This window comes from Hypanus sabinus, chromosome 1 (genome assembly GCF_030144855.1).
Source record: "Hypanus sabinus isolate sHypSab1 chromosome 1, sHypSab1.hap1, whole genome shotgun sequence".
NCBI classification, from domain to species: Eukaryota; Metazoa; Chordata; class Chondrichthyes; order Myliobatiformes; family Dasyatidae; genus Hypanus; species Hypanus sabinus.
Window position 1 is genome coordinate 179,885,298 of NC_082706.1, and position 17,663 is coordinate 179,902,960.

At 40.0% G+C, this 17,663-nt stretch overlaps 2 protein-coding genes across 11 annotated transcripts in view; both read left to right on the forward strand.

Annotated features, from left to right (window-relative positions):
• The window catches only part of sulf1 (sulfatase 1), a 367,408-nt gene that overhangs the window by 167,490 nt on the left and 182,255 nt on the right, over window positions 1-17,663 (forward strand). The window contains exon 1 of one of the 10 annotated variants that reach the window (XM_059982562.1): window positions 1,839-3,822. The exons of the other annotated variants lie outside the window; for them this stretch is intronic. The gene's annotated coding sequence lies outside the window, so the exon portion shown is untranslated. Of the gene's footprint in view, window positions 1-1,838; window positions 3,823-17,663 lie in introns of those variants that run through there. 10 annotated transcript variants of the gene reach the window in all.
• On the forward strand, window positions 7,969-13,431 carry spice1 (spindle and centriole associated protein 1). The gene has a single exon (XM_059982621.1). It carries the CDS (start codon window positions 10,365-10,367, stop codon window positions 12,786-12,788), a length of 2,424 nt encoding a protein of 807 aa, XP_059838604.1. The 5' UTR covers window positions 7,969-10,364; the 3' UTR covers window positions 12,789-13,431.

The following is a 17,663-nucleotide window of genomic DNA, read 5'->3' on the forward strand; positions in this document are numbered from 1 at the left end:
TTGGCATTCCCCACAGAGTACTCATGCATGCAGCAAAGCATCAGTAAAGACACAGACTTGCAGTACCCCAAAGACTACCCGGTAATTCGGCATACCACAGGCGCTCTCTTTCCATAATAAGGGGAAAAGAGGTGTTCCCATTTCACAGCTAGAGGGGAGACATAACAAACAACTCACTGATTTACAATGTTGAAAGTCTGATGCATTGCTTTTTCTGAGACAAAGCAAAGCAACAAAGCAAAAATTAGTGGGAACAGAGAATTGGGAAGCTTTTGAAACCTGACAGAGAGTAACTAAAAAGAATTATTAGAAGGAAAAGGATAAAATATAAAAAGCGATCTAGCAAACCACAATAAAGTGGATAGTAAAAGCTTTTACAAGTGTGGGGAAAAAATAAGATGAGAGTGGATATAGGAACACTAGAAAATAAGGCCGGAGAAATAATAATGGGGACAAGGAGATGGCAGATGAACTAAACAAGTATCTTGTATCAGTTTTCACTGTGGAAGACACTAGCAGTGTGCCAGATGCTGCAGGGAGCGAGGGAAGAGAAATGAGTGCAGTTACTATTACAAGGAAGAAGGTGCTCAAAAAGCTGAAAGACCTAAGGGTACGTAAGTCACCCAGACCAGATGAATTGCACCCTAGAGTTCTGAAAGAGGTAGTGATAGAGATTGTGGAGGCATTCATAATGATCTTTCAAAAATCAGTGGACTCTGGCATGGCTCCAGATGACTGGAAAATTGCAAATACCACTTCACTCTTTAAGAAAGGAAGAAGGCAGCAGAAAGGAAATTATAGACCAGTTAGCCTGACCTCAGTGGTTAGGAAGATGTTGGAATCAATTTTTGATGAGATTATGGAGTACTTGGTGACACAGGACAAAGTCAACATGGTTTCTTTGAGGGAAAATCTTGCCTGATGAACCTGTTGAAATTCTTTGAGGAGATTACAAGTAGGATAGATAAAGGGGATGCAGTGGATGTTGTGTATTTGGACTTTCAGAAGGTCTTTGACAAGGTGCCACACAAGAGGCTGCTTACCAAATACACAACATCCACTGCATCCCCTTTATCTATCCTACTTGTAATCTCCTCAAAGAATTTCAACAGGTTCGTCAGGCAAGATTTTCCCTCAAAGAAACCATGTTGACTTTGTCCTGTGTCACAGAGTATTGGTCAATTGGTAGGAGGCAGCCAGTGGGAATAAAAGGATCCTTTTCTGGTTGGCTGCTAGTGACTAATGGTGTTTCACAGGGGTCGGTGTTGGGACAGTTTCTTTTTATACTGTATATCAATGATTGAGACAATGGAATAGATGGCTTTGTTGCCAAGTTTGTAGATGATATGAAAATTGGTGGAGGGGCAGGTAATGTTGAGGAAATGGACAGGCTGCAGGAGGACAGATTAGTAGAATGGGCAAGAAAGTGGCAAATGAAATACAGTGTTGGAAAGTGTATGGTCATGCAATTTGGTAGAAGAACTAAATGTACAGACTAAAAAAATCCAAAAATCTGTAATGCAAAGGGACTTGGGACCCTAAAGGTTAACTTGCAGATTGAGTTGGTGGTGAGGAAAGCAAATGCAATGTTAGCAATTATTTCATGAAGTCTAGAATTCAAGAGCCAAGATGTGATGCTGAGGCTTTATAAGGCGCTGGCAAGGCATCACCTTGAGAATTGTAAACAGCTCTGGGCTCCTCACTTAAGAAAAGATGGCATAGGAGAGGGGTCAGAGGAGGTTCACAAGGATGATTCTGGGAGTGAAAGAGTTATCATACAAGGAACGTTTGATGGCTCTGCGTCTGTACTCGCTGGAATTCAGAGGGATGGGGGGGGGGGGGGTCTCATTGAAACCTTTCAAATGTTGAAAGGCCGAGACTGAGTAAATGTGGAAAGGGTGTTCCTAGGACAAGAGGGCAGAGCCTCAGGATAGAGGGGCATTCATTTAAAACAGAGATGCAGAGAAATTTCTGTAGTTAAAGGGTGGTGAATTTGTGGAATTTATTACCACAGGAGCCAGGTCATTGAATGTTTTTAAAGGCAGAGCTTGATAGGTTCTTGTTTGAACACAGTATCAAAGGTTACGGGCAGAAGGCCGGGGAGTGGAGCTGAGGAGGGAAAAAAGAATGGTGGAGCAGATTCAATGGGCCACATAGCCTAATCCTTCTCCAATGTCTTATGGTCTTATGACCTTATAGTTATACTTCTGGATTCTGTGGAGCAAGTTGGACAGGTACAGAGCAATCCAAATAGTGAGATAAATAAAAGTGTAATTACAGAATTCCAACTGGTATGAGGTTACTTAACAACAATTTTGAAGGTTAATATTACAGTAAAACTGCTAATCCACCATGTTTTGCCTTTTGGTCACACTGGACTAATATATTCTCAGGACTATTGGACATTACTCGGTAGTCCTCCATCACACTTTATGTAGATGCTGCGCTGTTACAATAAATTTTCTAGTTTAAAATGTGGGCTTGATTTTGAAAGAGTGCAAAAATCAGGACTCCAGTGAGTTTCAAGGGAGTGGGGGAGCCAGGTGCCAAACCATGAATTATCACTGTGGAGTCTCAGACGAGGAAAAAATAATGTGAGTAAAAGAAATCAAATTGAAGTGATGAAAAAATGCTCTGTGGATGGTCTAGCTGCACATCTGGGTGGTATTATACTTCATTTGAAGATGGCCTCAACTGACAAAATAAACACTTCTTTTCTATTTACTTCCATTCTTCCGCCTGATGAGCATAAAAAGAGAAACCAAACATCTTTGATTGCAGAATAACTGACAATAGGTGAGTTACGGTTGATAAAGCTGCACACTTCAGCTTACCAACCCACATACCATTTCCTAGATACTTGTTTAAACATGAGCTGAGTTTCTGTTTATGATAGCAGGTTAAAAAAAAGATAACTGAATGAAGATGGCATGAAAGGTAAGAGGCACCACTGCACCAAAATAACAAAACAAAATAATAATAAAATATATATGTTGTGGCTCCTAAATGTATCAGTATGTGCATAATGACAGTACAGGAAACCATGTTTCTATAAAAACTATGTTCTTAACAGAGCTCACAGTGTTTATCATATTTATCTTGTGTATAGTGAATACCTGGTGTTTCTGGAATTGAATTTACCCTCCAGAAGCCCCAAGCACTGAAACAAATTTAGTAAATTCTGCCTAGTAAGTCTAGTCATTCTCTGGTGTTTCTTTATATTTACTGTGAATAGCCACAAGAAAAATGCATTTTAGGATAGTGTATGATGGCATATATGTACTTTGATAATGAATTTCCTATATCCCTTCAGACTTGTATTTTCTGCCTGATGGGAGGGGGAGATGGTGAGGAGAATGTTCGGGTTAGGTGGAGTCTTTGTCTTAACTTCTCACTGCCTCAGTAAAGCAGCCAACATAATCAGAGTCCACAGAGGGGAGGCTATTCACTGGACTTCAAATCTTTGGAATACACTACCTCAGAGGGACATGAATACACGGTTGCTGTACAAGGCTGAAATTAATAGATTTTTGGACATTAATGAGAGAATATGGAATTAGGTGGTAAATTGGATGGCCAGAGGATTAACCACGATCCTTACTGAATAGTAGAGCAGGCTTCAAATTTGACCTAATCCAATTTCTGTTCATTTCCTTCCTACACAAGATTTGAGTTACAGTAAATGTAAGTCAAAGTTAATAAAAGTATGTGATTAAAATGTACTTATTGTTTCCAACTTCATGTTTCCTGCAGATTAACTTGACTATAGGATATAGTGGCAGAAAAATGCACTATTCAAAGCCAGACTGGACGTCTTGAATGGTGACACATTGAGCTGGAGAGGGAGCAGATTTCAATGAGGTCACCTTTAATAAAATGCAGATGTTTCACCAATTTCCTTGCTCCATGAACTGTCTCCAGAAGTGCATACCTGAATCCCTCCTCACCCCTCCATCAGTTCTGCTTGTTCTGCTACTTCTGTTTAGTTTTCTCCCAATTATGGAATGCCTAGCAGTACACCAGGTCCAGAAGTAGTTAGACTCTCTGGAGCATTGAAACAAGACCACTTCCCAGAGACCCTGGCAGCATGAAAGAACTATAGAAAGTATAAAGTATTTGTAAAATTATGGTGAATGCCAGTGGAAATCAATCATCAACTAACATAAAATCAGTTTAAATAGCTCTGATCCTGCTGCTGAATGCCGAATAAGCTTTGGCTGGAGGATTAAATTCAAATTGGTAGAATAGACACCCGGACAGCATAGGATGATTTCAAAGTTTGTTCAATCTCTACAACTCTGTCAGACATTATTTGCAGATGTGCGGGCTCCCTCACTGTTTTGGCATTCAACTCTCGTCACTAACCTCTATGTGCAGATTCTCATTTTTAGAAGTGAAACCACACACAAAACTCTTCAGTACATATCTAGATTTTGCAACCAATATGGTGAGGAAGATGATTACATCAAAAGTTAAAAAGAGAATGATATGTTAAATTGTTTATTTTTTTGAATAACAAGTTTAGATATTAGACATTCTTCTGAAAGCATAAAAGCATTTTATTACTGTTCATTGTTAAGTAATGTGTAAATAGTTTTCCTTGATGGTGAGTATAAATTTTTGTAGCTGAAGAACAATCAGTAGACAGACTTTATGGATTTAGATAGAATATGCATTACACGCTTTACTAAACACTCACAAAACTGAGCATTGCTTAGTTCATAAATAACTCTAAAATATAAATATGGTAGTCTATAGTATAATACACAAAATGCTGCAGGCAGCATCTATGGAGAGGCGTTTCAGGCAGAGACCCTTCATCATTTACTTGGCCCAAGACCCAGCATGTTGAGTGTGCGACTCTGGAGTTCCAACATCTGTAGAATCCCTTGTGTCTACAGTTTGAGAGGTAGAAAAGACACCAAACCATAAGCATTTAGTTTTGTTGAATTAATTTTGGAAAATGCATTCTTGGCAATGTAATTTGGTATGAATATGAATTCTCGGAGAAAGTGCATTCTTTTAATTCCTATTAAGCATCCATAATTTGTTTCCATATGTTTAGTGGTATAATTTTATAGCAAAATATAGCACTATGTAAATAGCAGAAAAACTCTTCATTAAGATTAGAAGCATATTATACTTCATGTTACTCTTGTCTATACATTTTTCACTGTAGATAAACCTGAGTCAGCATAGACATTGAAGGGTTTCCAAGAGTAGGGGAGTACTGGTCTTAACTACTAAATATTAATTTCTTAACAATGTCCTCAGGATGGATGGGGCTAAGTAACTGCAGACAGATTTAGCAAGTTTTCTGCTCTTGTTGAACCTCAATGCCATTGTGTTTATTTAGTTTTGTTCTAATTTCACCCTAAAGGAAAATATCAAGCTTGAATCTCTTTTCAACCATCAAAATTATAAATATATTTTTTAAATCTTCATGTTTATTTTTGGCATCTACAGTTTGCTTACCCTGTTAAATTCAATACACATGCCATTGCCTTGATAAGGCAGGATGCATTAATATAGAAAGTAGAAAGAACCCATGAACCCACCTCACTATCACATTGTGTCAATTTACGTACATACAGTCTATCTATATAACAGCTAATGTAAATTTTATAGGATTGCTTTTACAGCTATTGTGCTCTTTATGCTTATTATATTTTTATGCTGCATCAGATCCAATGTAATAATAATTTCATTCTCCTTTACACTTGTGTATTGAAGAATGACAAAGAACAATCATGAATCTGTGAAGTATTGCAGAAATAAATAAAGTCAATGTTCCTGCTCCATTCAAAATTGCATCCTTACAGTGTAACAATGTTTACGTTAGAAGTAGAAGTCTCTTGAATTTTAATCCAAAATCTGGCTTTAGGTCATATTAGATGTATAAAAATTTTAAATCTTATACATAAACCCTACCTATTTTAAGTCTGTCAGCTTCCATTATTAATGGGCTGAGTATTTAAATACCCTATTAAATCTGTACAAAACATTTAGTTCCTATTCTAGACTTAACCCTAACTGGCCTCCTAGGCCTTGAAAAAAGATGGCAGACAAGGACTTGCACAGAAGGGGCAAGCGCATTTCTAGTCTGGTTTGTGGGCATCTATGAGCAGGGATCCTTCTTTCTATTGTAGCCAATTCTTTGCCATGATTTTCTTCACCTTGCTATTTAATCACCACTTCCCCCAGGCTCAACCACCCATTTGTAACTCTCATTTTTGTCTTACCTACTATTCACACCTTACTTCTCCCCTCTGTACCTTTAGCCTGCCTTGCTCCACTGCCAAAATTTAAATTCAGATTAAATCTTATTTGCAACTTATCAATATGTTCATTGTATCTCTATAAATGTATAATTTACACACTTCTTTGGTTTCATAGAAACATAGAAAACCTACAGCACAATGCAGGCCCTTCGGCCCCCAATGGTGTGCCAAACATGTCCCTACCTTAGATATTACTAGGCTTACCCATAGCCCTCTATTTTTCTAAGCCCCATGTACCTATCCAAAATGTCTCTTAAAAGACCCTATTGTATCCAGCTCCACCACCGTTGCTGGCAGCCCATTCCACGCACTCACCACTCTCTGAGTAAAAAAACTTGCCTCTGACATCTCTGTACCTACTCCCCAGCACCTTAAACCTGTGTCCTCTTGTGGCAACCATTTCAGCCCTGGGAAAAAGCCTCTGACTATCCATATGATCAATGCCTTTCATCATTTTATACACGTCTATCTGGTCACCCCTCATTCTCCATCGCTCCAAGGAGAAAAGGACGAGTTCACTCAACCTATTCTCATAAGGGATGCTCCCCAATCCAGGCAATATCAGTGTAAATCTCTTCTGCACCCTTTCTATGGCTTCCACATCCTTCCTGTAGTGAGGCGACCAGAACGAAGCACAGTACTCCAAGTGGGGCCTGACCAGGGTCTTATGTAGCTGCAACATTATTACCTCTTGGATTTCAATTGCAAAAATAACTTTTTTTTTGTATGTTGGCTACGTAGCACCGCCACCATTGGTTTCAAGAGTGAATTTTTGGTGATGACCCAGGTTTACATACTGATTTGTCCATTTGTGTGCTTGAAGTGTGTATTTATTTCTTTGGATTTAAGCTGTATCAATGCCAATTGAAAGAAATAATTAGACTAAAATTCTTACAACCAAACAAGGAATGTGCAATTATAATGTTTATAGCTGGATCATTCATTAAGGAAACTCTATTGCATTAACACCATTGGATGTCATTAGGTTAAATAAATAAAAAGATGGACTTTACTATTTCTCTTCAGATGTTTATTTTATATTAAAACACATCAATTTAGTATAACCATTAAATTTAGTGAATATTGTCAGTAAAACTAAATGTGTATTTGAACCTCATTTAAATGTGCTGACCTTGGACCAAAATTGGATTTATCAATTCAAAATACCTATGCTTAGAAATTCTAATGCACAGCCTACAACACTAAACAGCCGTTGTGGTCACTAGCCATCCATAAGAATTTTCAGTCAGCACAAACCTAATGTGAGACAGATGAAATGCTGCATTATTTAGTTAGCACCAGGAAGTCTGCTGCCCAGTACAACTTGTGAAAGCCTTTTTCACCTCAAGTTCATTGTCATAGGCATATCTATCTAAGGACGTAAGCATATTATGAATTTTAACTTCTAGGCATAAACATGGTACTAGTAAGAAACACTGTGTTCTTTGAAGTCCAAGATAGGCTTTTCAATGTTGGCAAATAATTACTAACATCACTTAAAACATGGTTTAAATAAGCTGCAAGTGTTGACTGGGGGGATCGATCTGTCAGAAGTCATTTCAAGCTGCTTGGGTGCAAGCATTTACTTACTTTGTAGTGGCCATTTATAAAGTGAGTTTTCCTGGGTATCAGTAATCAGTCTGCTTCTCAACAATGAACGAAACAATCCAAAAAAAGCTCTTGGAAAAGAAAATGTTTTAAAACATTGAAATATTGTTGAGATCCAAGTTGATTAAAATGGAAAACACCAAAATAGTTCAGTTAAATTAAATTAGACAAGTGGAAACACAGTGTTTAAAGCCATGAGTACATCTAATTTTTTCAGGCTACAAAGGAAAGGGTGGGGATGTGTTGGGGGTGGAGGGAAGGTACACTGGGAATCTGAGTTTGCTGATCTGACTAACGTTACATAAACCTTCATCAGTCACTGATCTACTTTGGAATCCCAGGGACGTCACACTCAAGTATTGGTTCGGTTGATAGGTGGGCTTCGCAGATTTCCCATAAACTGACATGACAGACACAGACTGGATATTGGAAACTGGCTAATTTTCTGGAATTACAAAGTTTTGTACTCTGTTGACTTAGAAGAAAAAGCTGATCCTTTGTTGATAATAGCTGTAGTTTCTTCCAAAATCACCAATGCAAGGTTAGTGGGGAGAAATTCAAAGTGACATGGTCATTGCAAATGTAATTGGCATATATAATAATTTCAGAACTATTTCAATAAAAGAGGTAAAGAATGAAAATCCTGCTTTTAATTTTATAAAGGAGGGAAAATAATATAGTAATACTTCACTAACTTTGTACACTTCAAAAACCGATCTTGACAGTGAATGTGCCTTTAGCTAATGTCATTTGGTTCAGTTGGTTACATTCTTGCCTTAGTTGAAAGGTTACCAGTTCAAACCCCTCAAGAGAATTTCACCACATAATCCTAAACCTGATTAGCAAAAACATTCTTGACAAGTGCATTCACTTTTGTTTGTCCAAGACTTAACTTTAGCACACAATATCAATGTCACGTTAATTACATTTGGTCTCATAACCTTCCTGTGAACTGGCTTAGAATTTCCACTAAGTTAAAGGCACTAAAATAAAAACTAATTATTGTTGTAGTATTCAAGGTCCATTTTCAAATCCAATGCACTCCTGACACTGCCCAAATAATATACAGTATATGATTTATTAATATTCATTGTTCAACCTACTAAAATCGGTCAATATCTCAGGGAAGAACAGTACAGATGATTATTGACTGTTGTATTTAGGTTCAGCTGGAAAGGTCAAACACAGTAAGTTTTAGAAAGTAGCAACATTGAAGAGAATTGTGTTCAGTTAAAATTATCCACAGCACTTGTAGTTCCAGCAAGTTATCAGATGCATGTAATTCACTTTCAAGTTAAAAAGAGAACTTGAAAAGAAACATGCTAAAGATCTTAAATCAAAGAAAACACTAGAAATTATCAGGTCAAGCAGCACTTACAGAAAAAGTTCACATTGGTGAACACTATCTTGTTAATTGTCTTTAAGCATTGTTTATTTTTATAATTACATTTTCTTGTCTTGCACTGTACCACTGCCACAAAACAACAAATTTCACAACATTTGTCAGTGGTAATAACTTGATGTTGATTCACCTCTGACAAAAAGGTCTCAAACTTAAAACACTGAATTAGTTTCAACATCCATGGATTCTGGCTGGCTTACTTGATATTTTTAACATTTTAGCAAGTGAGAAAATGATTGGGTAGTATTATGACTATCATTCCAGAATTCATTTCATATTTCCACAAATAGAGGCATTTATCTATTACTGAAGCTTTCAGTGCCATCCTTTTAATGGGTCCAGTCAGATTAACAAGTTCAAATTAATTATTTATCTATAGGTATATACAATCAAATGACCATGGTGCTTATACAGTACATATCACACACAAGATTGAAACAAAATATTACCATAAATAAGTTCATCAAAGATATAATTCAAAGTGCATGTAGAGCGCAAAGGTAGACAATAAACAACTCGCTGCCCTAGTGCCAAGAGCTCAGTTGTGGCAGGGAATTTCATTGGTCTCATAATGAATACAAATTGCTTCTTATCCAATGCACATTTAAGATTCCGCGAAGAAAATTAGTTCACTGCCATTTCTTCCCACCGTAACAACTCGACATTTTTAAAGTGATTTGACAGTGAACGAAATACGTTTTGTGATATTACCAGACCTAATGCAGTTTTCATGGCAGTAAGTTGGACAAGGGATGCTCCTTTATTTAACGCCCGCTGCACCGATCATAACAAGTGAACCCATTTAAAGAGGCACTGTGAGAGAAACAAGCTTACATTTTAGGATTTGACATGCCCCCTCTGCCAACCGTCAGGTGAGCCAACGCCACGCTTCCCGCCCGTCCCGGGACCCCAAGCGCCACAGCACGGGCGTCCCGGATGTGACGCTGCGCCGGCGCGAGCATTCAATCCAAAGGCGGTTGTTAACGGCACGGGGAGGCCGCGAGCTGTGCGCGCTGCCGCAGGCCGCTCGTGAGCGGGGACGCGCGTTTCTCCCAGGCCCTCGGGCGTACGCGATGTCGTTCGTCCGTTCTAGCCGCCCGGTCCACCGGCAGCCAGCTGGCAAGAGCCGCAAGAAGGGGAAGCTGGCCCCCAAAAAGCAGTGGGACAGCACCATCAATGACTTGAGTGTTCACCGGGCCGACGCAGAAGAGCTGGCGCGGCGCCGCGAAGCTCGGGTGTCCCGGAACCGGGACGCCGCGCAGTGGGAGCTCCGGCAGCGGGCCGCGGCGAGCGGCGGGCAGAGGCGGCAGCGGCCGGCGATGGCCGAGTTGTTGCTTGAGCAGTGGCGGCTGCGCGACGTGCTGGCTCGGTCCGACCGCGCTCTGGCCGTGCTGCGGGATCCGTTCGGCGACGCCCCCCGGCTCCAGACCGGCTTCCCGAACGTCACCGTGGCCCCCGGCTGCGACCAGTTTCCTGCCGCACAGCTGATAGCGCAGCAGGGCGAGCCGCCCACTCAGCTGTCGCTGCTCAGCGAGTCGGTGATGGACTCGCAGGCTCTCAATGAAGCTTCCTATTGCAAAGAGCCGGAGGCAGACAATTCACTGTCCGCACAGCACCAGGCCGGCGTTTACCCACTGGAACCGAAAACCCCCGAATCCTTAAGGCGCCGGCCCCAGACTTCGCCCACCTGGACCCCAACTGGTGCCTCGGGTTTAAATGCAACCGCAGCCATCCAGAGAGTGAAGTCGAGGTTGGAAAGCAGAGCGGAGAGCGATGCGGATGCAAGTGACACATCCCCAACACAAACCACGAGAGTAATCCATCAAGTACTTCATCCTACTTCAAGAAACTCTCAAAACGGCATATCAAAGGGCAAAGCTTGCGATGCATCTACCGAAAGATTAGAAAACAAGAGGCCTGAGAGCAGGCAAATGAACCTGGAAGCGCTGCAGGAAATGATTGAGGGAATTGACAAGGAGTTGGTAGAATTGGACTGCCAAAAAGAAGGCGAGGTTACCAGCTGGTTGCCCAAGAACGGCCGCGGTTTGACAGGCTTCACATTCTCATTGGTAAGCTTGATCAGCAGATTGACCCATTCTTTAAAAGTGTACAGAATTCAGCAGATGCAAGACAAAGAAAACCATCAGCAACTTCTGGAAAAAGCCAATAATCAGCAAGCACTGATTGATGCATTAACATCAGAATTTCTAACAGTACAGAATAAATTTGTTTCACTACAGGCTAACCTGCAGCAATATGTAATCAAGACAGATGAAGAGCTGCAATCACTGAAACAAATGTTGCGTAGGTCTCCAAAAGCAGAAACTAATAAACCAAGACAACCCACAGCACATCCAGTACAGCAGGAGAGTTTATACAGTTGTGCTTGCTCTAAGAATCAAGGGAATGTTCAGTCAAGTGCTTTACCAAATGATGACGAGAGGCTTTTAAAAGGCCTGAACCAAAAGCAGCCCTGTGTTTATTATCAGTACAAAGGGAATCAGTTGGAGAATGCAAGGAAAGGTCACAGTTTACCTGAGCATCCATTTGGTCCTGCTGTGTTACTTTCTCCTCCAAGACAGAGGAATAGCCAAATAGGAACTGGATCACAAACCACAATTAACTTGTGTCAGGACTCCCCTCTGTCTAGCAGTGTATGTAAAGAATCAAATAATCCCTCACAGATTCTTAAAGAAGCCTCGGGTGTTCCACAAGGGGAAACTGACATTGTCAGACACTTAGCAGCACAGAACCAAGTGCCAGATTGCCTGGGCCTTGCTCAACAACTGAAGATTCATGAGCCTATCAGTGAGCATAAGAACTTCAGTCTCACTTCAGCTGTTACCAGTTTGCCATGCATGCAAACCGGAACTGTTGATGACACTGCAAAACACGATCTGAGAAAAATAGAAAACAATATAGAACCTGAAGACAGTCAAAATTCTTCTATGAATAATTGGCTGAAACATGAAGCAATGTTAGCTCAAATTACAGAGCTACAGTTGCAGAATTCTGCTCTCAAAGCCCAGCTTGGACAGTTCAAAACAGGTAAATTATCTGAGCCAGCACCACAAATTGGAAAGATTATTCCCAGCACTTGTGAAAGTCTTCAGCAAAGGATTGCTGAGCTCAACCATCAGAGTGCTGAAGCACGTAGCAAACTTTTGCATCTGATTGAACAGCAAAGACAGATTTTCTCTGAGTCAGTATCGCCAGCCATTTCTCCTATACCACCTGAGGGTACGACAACAGGAACTGGCAGCAAAACATTGGAAGTATTGATTCCACTGCCCAGTGAATTGGACTTTTCTGTGGGTAGCACACCTTCCCCTGCCAGTACAATTAATAGAAATAGATCAGTAGATAACACTAGTACAGCTAGTTCCATTTATCACTTCAATAAAGGTGATGGAAATAAGACACCTATTACTCAAGGAACAAAGCCAGAAAGATTGAAAGAAGAAGGTTGGTTTGCACTGTCCACTCATACCACCTGATTGTAAGGATGTAAAATGTATTGATTTATATTTGTATATTTGAGAAACAAGAGTTACCATATTTGTAGAATGAAGTGTTGCAGATGCTGGAAATCTGAAACAAAATGCATTTTGAGTGGTCAACACAAGAATCACCAACTTACTCGATTTGTTTCCCCAGAGATTTCAGATTTCTTATTGCTTGAGCTTTTGTGGTTTTGCTCTGCCTTACTTTGAATGAAAATGGATAAAATGCAAATTTGGTGAGCGTGGACAGTTAAATTTTATTTTCAATTGTGCTGATTGATCTACAGAGACAAAATACAGCCATTAACGAATCTACTGTAATAGAAAGAAATGAGTTATGGCTTCCTTGTTTGCACTAGTCCTTTGAACTGACCAGTTTTCTATTTGTTCTTAAGTTTAGGTTATTCTCAAGCAGAAGTGATAGGTAATAAATTGGTAATCCAATTACATCCTTCCATTACTTGTAAATAAATGTGAGATGTAAAACATGCTAAATTACAATTGTCTGGACTAAGGAGTTATCAGTTTTTAAGATAGAGAGCTTATTTAATATTATGTATTTTGTTACATTTTATACCGATGAAATAGATTACAGTATGGTTTATACTTGGTACATAATAAAACTTCCACAATATGAACAGAAATGGAAAAACATGCCTACGTTTATGGTACTTAGCTCTAAGGATATAATATAATTTGTAATAAGCTGTCGGAGTTCTTGAATCAAGCTCTTCGTGGTCTACCTGCATTAGAGCCACAACCCTTTGGTGAGATGAAGGACTTTATGATTTGGGTGTTGGAGTACCACCAGAAGCAGAAAGTTCAGGTGTTCATGGATGAGCCAATGATTTACAGATACCACTGGGTCAGAGAAGAGAGAAAATAGAGAAACTAATTAGGGATCTAGGAGAAAGGAAATTGTAGGTAACAGACCAATGACATTGGAATTAATAAATATGTTAATTTTCCTGCTAGGACTGAAAGTGGAACTTGAAGTTCTGCAATTGTAAAAATACTATTAACCTAAATGTTTGTGGTCTTCTTGTTCCATGGTCATTATCTGTGTTGTTTTCCAAGTGTTTGTTGTGTTTTGTATATGTCAGTCCTCCCATCCCATCCTGGATCCTTACCCACTTGATAGATCTACCTGTGACAACCAGCTAAAAATGGAGCTTCGATAATCAATTCAATCCGCTAAATATTCCCAATAATTTTGGTTGTAAAACAAACCTTTTTTTTACAGAAATCATCACTTGAGAATAAGGAGAATACAAAGTGGAAATCCAAGTAACACACGCACAATGCTGGAGGAACTCAGCAGGCCAGGCAGCATCTATGGAAAAGTGCATGGAGTAGAAAAATACATAGTGTTTCACTCTGATACTCCCTTTTGCATACTAGGTGGAAGTGTACTAGAACACAATCACTGCTTTTGTTTCCCCATTTTAGAGGAAATTGTCACAAGCAGTAAATTTACAAAATTGAATACGTTAGGAATTCTCAGCAGCAGTCAGGAAGGAGGAAAAGGTAAATCTTGCTACTCCAGACCTTGGTCAGGAGATGGCTGTTGGGGGCGGGGGGGGGGGCGGACAATGTGATAGATTGACAGGAGAAATAGGCTGTTATGGAGAAATGCCTTTTGGAATGCTGAAAGAGAGTTTGTGAATTGAAAATATTTGGTGTGCTGTAGATAGTGAAGAATGGGTAGATAATGTTTGGCGGTTGGTGGAGAACCTCAGCATGTCTTAGCTATCACTGAATTATAGTTCCACTTCTGTTATTTCCATCTATGATTTGTTCTCAGTCACACATTTTCTGCCTTCAGATGTCCACAGAACTGTTACCCCTGAGAAATGTTACATCCTACAGTGCTGGAATGCCATATGTTTGCAGTTATTTAGCTCTTCGATCTTCTGATTATTCTAATCAAACCACTTTGTTTTTAGTAAAAAAAAAGCCACAAATCTGCACATGTGCCAGTTAAATTGGACTTGAGGACAGCCTGTAATCTTTGTTCCCTTGAAGATGCTTATACTCCTAATAACTTGAGACCAATTAGTTATTTTTCCAATAGGCAACATTAATTACTGATGCCTTACAGTGTGCATAACATCTTATCTCGTATTACATACGGAATGTAGATAATTCCCAAATTTATAAAGCACCCATTAATTACAATAGTAATTACCTGCTACAGTAGTTACAATTAACATTGGTTCCAAAATATTCCCAAGTATTACTAACTCAACTACTGTAATTTCTAACTTCACTTTTTTCTTAGCATTTCATTGTTTTTTTTTTTAGCATTGCAACCCTTGTTGCAGCTTCATATTGATATTGGACATTTCCTTTTCACTAGTGACCACATTGAAGCTATGAAGTCTTTGCCTCTTGCAAAGCCAAATTTAGGGCATTGTGGACCTTGTACTTTTTTCTATTCTCATTCTCAACAGTACCATTTGATAATTGAAGAAGGCTTGCTACAACACACTGTACCGATTCTTCCAAACTTTCAGTGGATTGTGGCAAAGTATTCTAACAAAACAAATCTTTTCAAAAGATTGTATTACTGAAGAGTAAATACTCCATTCACTCAGAAGAAGCAATTATCGGTGCTTCCACCATATTCTCGTGGTGAATCTATTATTTTCAGATAGATGGTAAGAATGCCAACAATTATACATATTTTTCTCTTGCATCTAAATAGTAAAATCACTGATGTCCCTATTAATTGCTGCTCTTGTCCTTGGTAGTGGAAGCCATGCGTTTAGAAAGTGCTATTACAGAAGCCTGGATTTTGCCAACAATGTACATTGTTGTCACTGCACTAGAGGCAGAGCAAGTGGATGTTTAGCATGATAGGGTGTCATCAAACAGGCTACTTTATCTTGAGTGCTCCTTGAGAATTGTTGGAGTTGTGCTCTTCAAAACAAATGGAGAATATTCCATTATGGTCCTGATTTGTGCCTTGTATATGCTGAAAGGCCTTGGGATGTCCAGGAGGAGAATATCTCTACAGGGCACCCAGCTGAGAGAAGGACATATATGGACAATTTTTTCACATTAAACACAAAGTACAATGCAGATGCTGTCAAATCAACACGTAAAAAAGCTGGATGAACTCAGCAGTTCGGGCAGCATCCATTGAAATGAGCAGTCAACGTTTCGGGCTGAGACCCTTTGTCAGGACCTGGTTTAGACCTGCCAGAATCTGTTCTGAGTGTTTTCCATTTAGAGCATTTATATTGCACCACATTATGGACATGCTGCTTGAAGGGCTGTAGTGGTTTAGTGGTCACTTCTACTAAGCCTGTCCTGGACAAAGTTCAAAGTAAATTAATTATCAAAGTATAGTCGGCCCTCCTTATCCGCGAGTTCCATATCCGCAAATTCAACCAACCGCGAATCGAGAAAACCCGGAAGTGCTCTTCCAGCACTTGTTGTTCGAGCATGTACAGACTTTTTTCTTGTCATTATTCCCTAAACAATGCAGTATAACAACTATTTACATACATTTACATTCTATTAGGTATTATAAGTTATCTAGAGATGATTTAAAGTATATGGGAGGATGTGCGTGGGTTATCGTGGATCGGGATCAAAAAAAATCGGAAGTTCTCTTACTAAGGAGGAACAGGTACATCCGGTATTATTTAGCATCAGTCAAATGTTTGTCTTGGTATATAGTAAAAACACAAAATGCTGGCAGAACTCAGCAGGCCAGACAGCATCTATGGGAGGAGGTAGCGACGACATTTCAGGCCGAAACCCTTCATCAGGAGTGAAGTAACATGGGATGGTTGAGGGGGGATAAGAAGTGGGAGGAGGGATAAAGTAGAGACCTAGGAAGTGATGGGCTGGAGGGAAATGGGCTAGGGGGGGAAGGTGGAGAATTATGGGAAATAAAAGAAAGAAAGGTAGGGTGGGGGGGGAGATTATAGTGAGGGGGGAAAAGAGAGAGAAAGAGAACCAGACTAAAATAATAGATCATAAATGTGGTTGGACCTCCGTTGATACCCCTGCCCCCCCCCCTTACCCCCATCCCTATCTATTATTTCAGTCTGGTTCTCTTTCTCTTTTTCCCCCCTCACTATAATCTCCCCCCAGCCCTACCTTTCTTTTTCTTTTATTTCCCATAATTCTCCACCTTCCCCCTAGCCCATTTCCCTCCAGCCTATCACCTCCTGGCTCTCTATCCCTCCCCCCTTGACCATCCTATGTTACTTCACTCCTGATGAAGGGTTTCGGCCCGAAACATCATCACTACCTCCTCGCATAGATGCTGTCTGGCCTGCTGAGTTCTGCCAGCATTTTGTGTTTTTATTTATTTCCAGTATCTGCAGATTCACTCATGTTGCCTTAGTATATAGTATATATTTTACCTTTCTATGCATATATAACACTTAAGAACGTATGTTTCAGCACCAAGCTCAGGAACAGAAGTTCCCAAGTTCGATCCAATGACAGATCACTCCCAAGTGCACTCTCCATCCGTGCCAGGTTGATGTGGAGGATCAAAAACTCAAAATCCCAATAACTAAACCACTGTGTTGCTTAGTAATAATTGTAGCTTTCATCGGGGCAGAGCCTTTCTCACTTTATCCTTTAAAATTGTTCCAATCGTTGATCGATGTAGCCTAATGCTTTTACAATGACCGATGGCGTTACACCTCTTTCCAATTGCTTTATTATTTCCACTTTATTTTCCAATCGTGATCGTGAACAGAAACACCGTGGATTCAGAGCTCCGCCACCTGGTCCTACTGTCCACCGCACTGAGACAGGTTAAATAAGGTCTGGGGTTCTGCTGGGTCCTAAGGTCCACCGCATTGAGACAGGTTGAATAAGGGACTTGAGCATCTGCTTTTT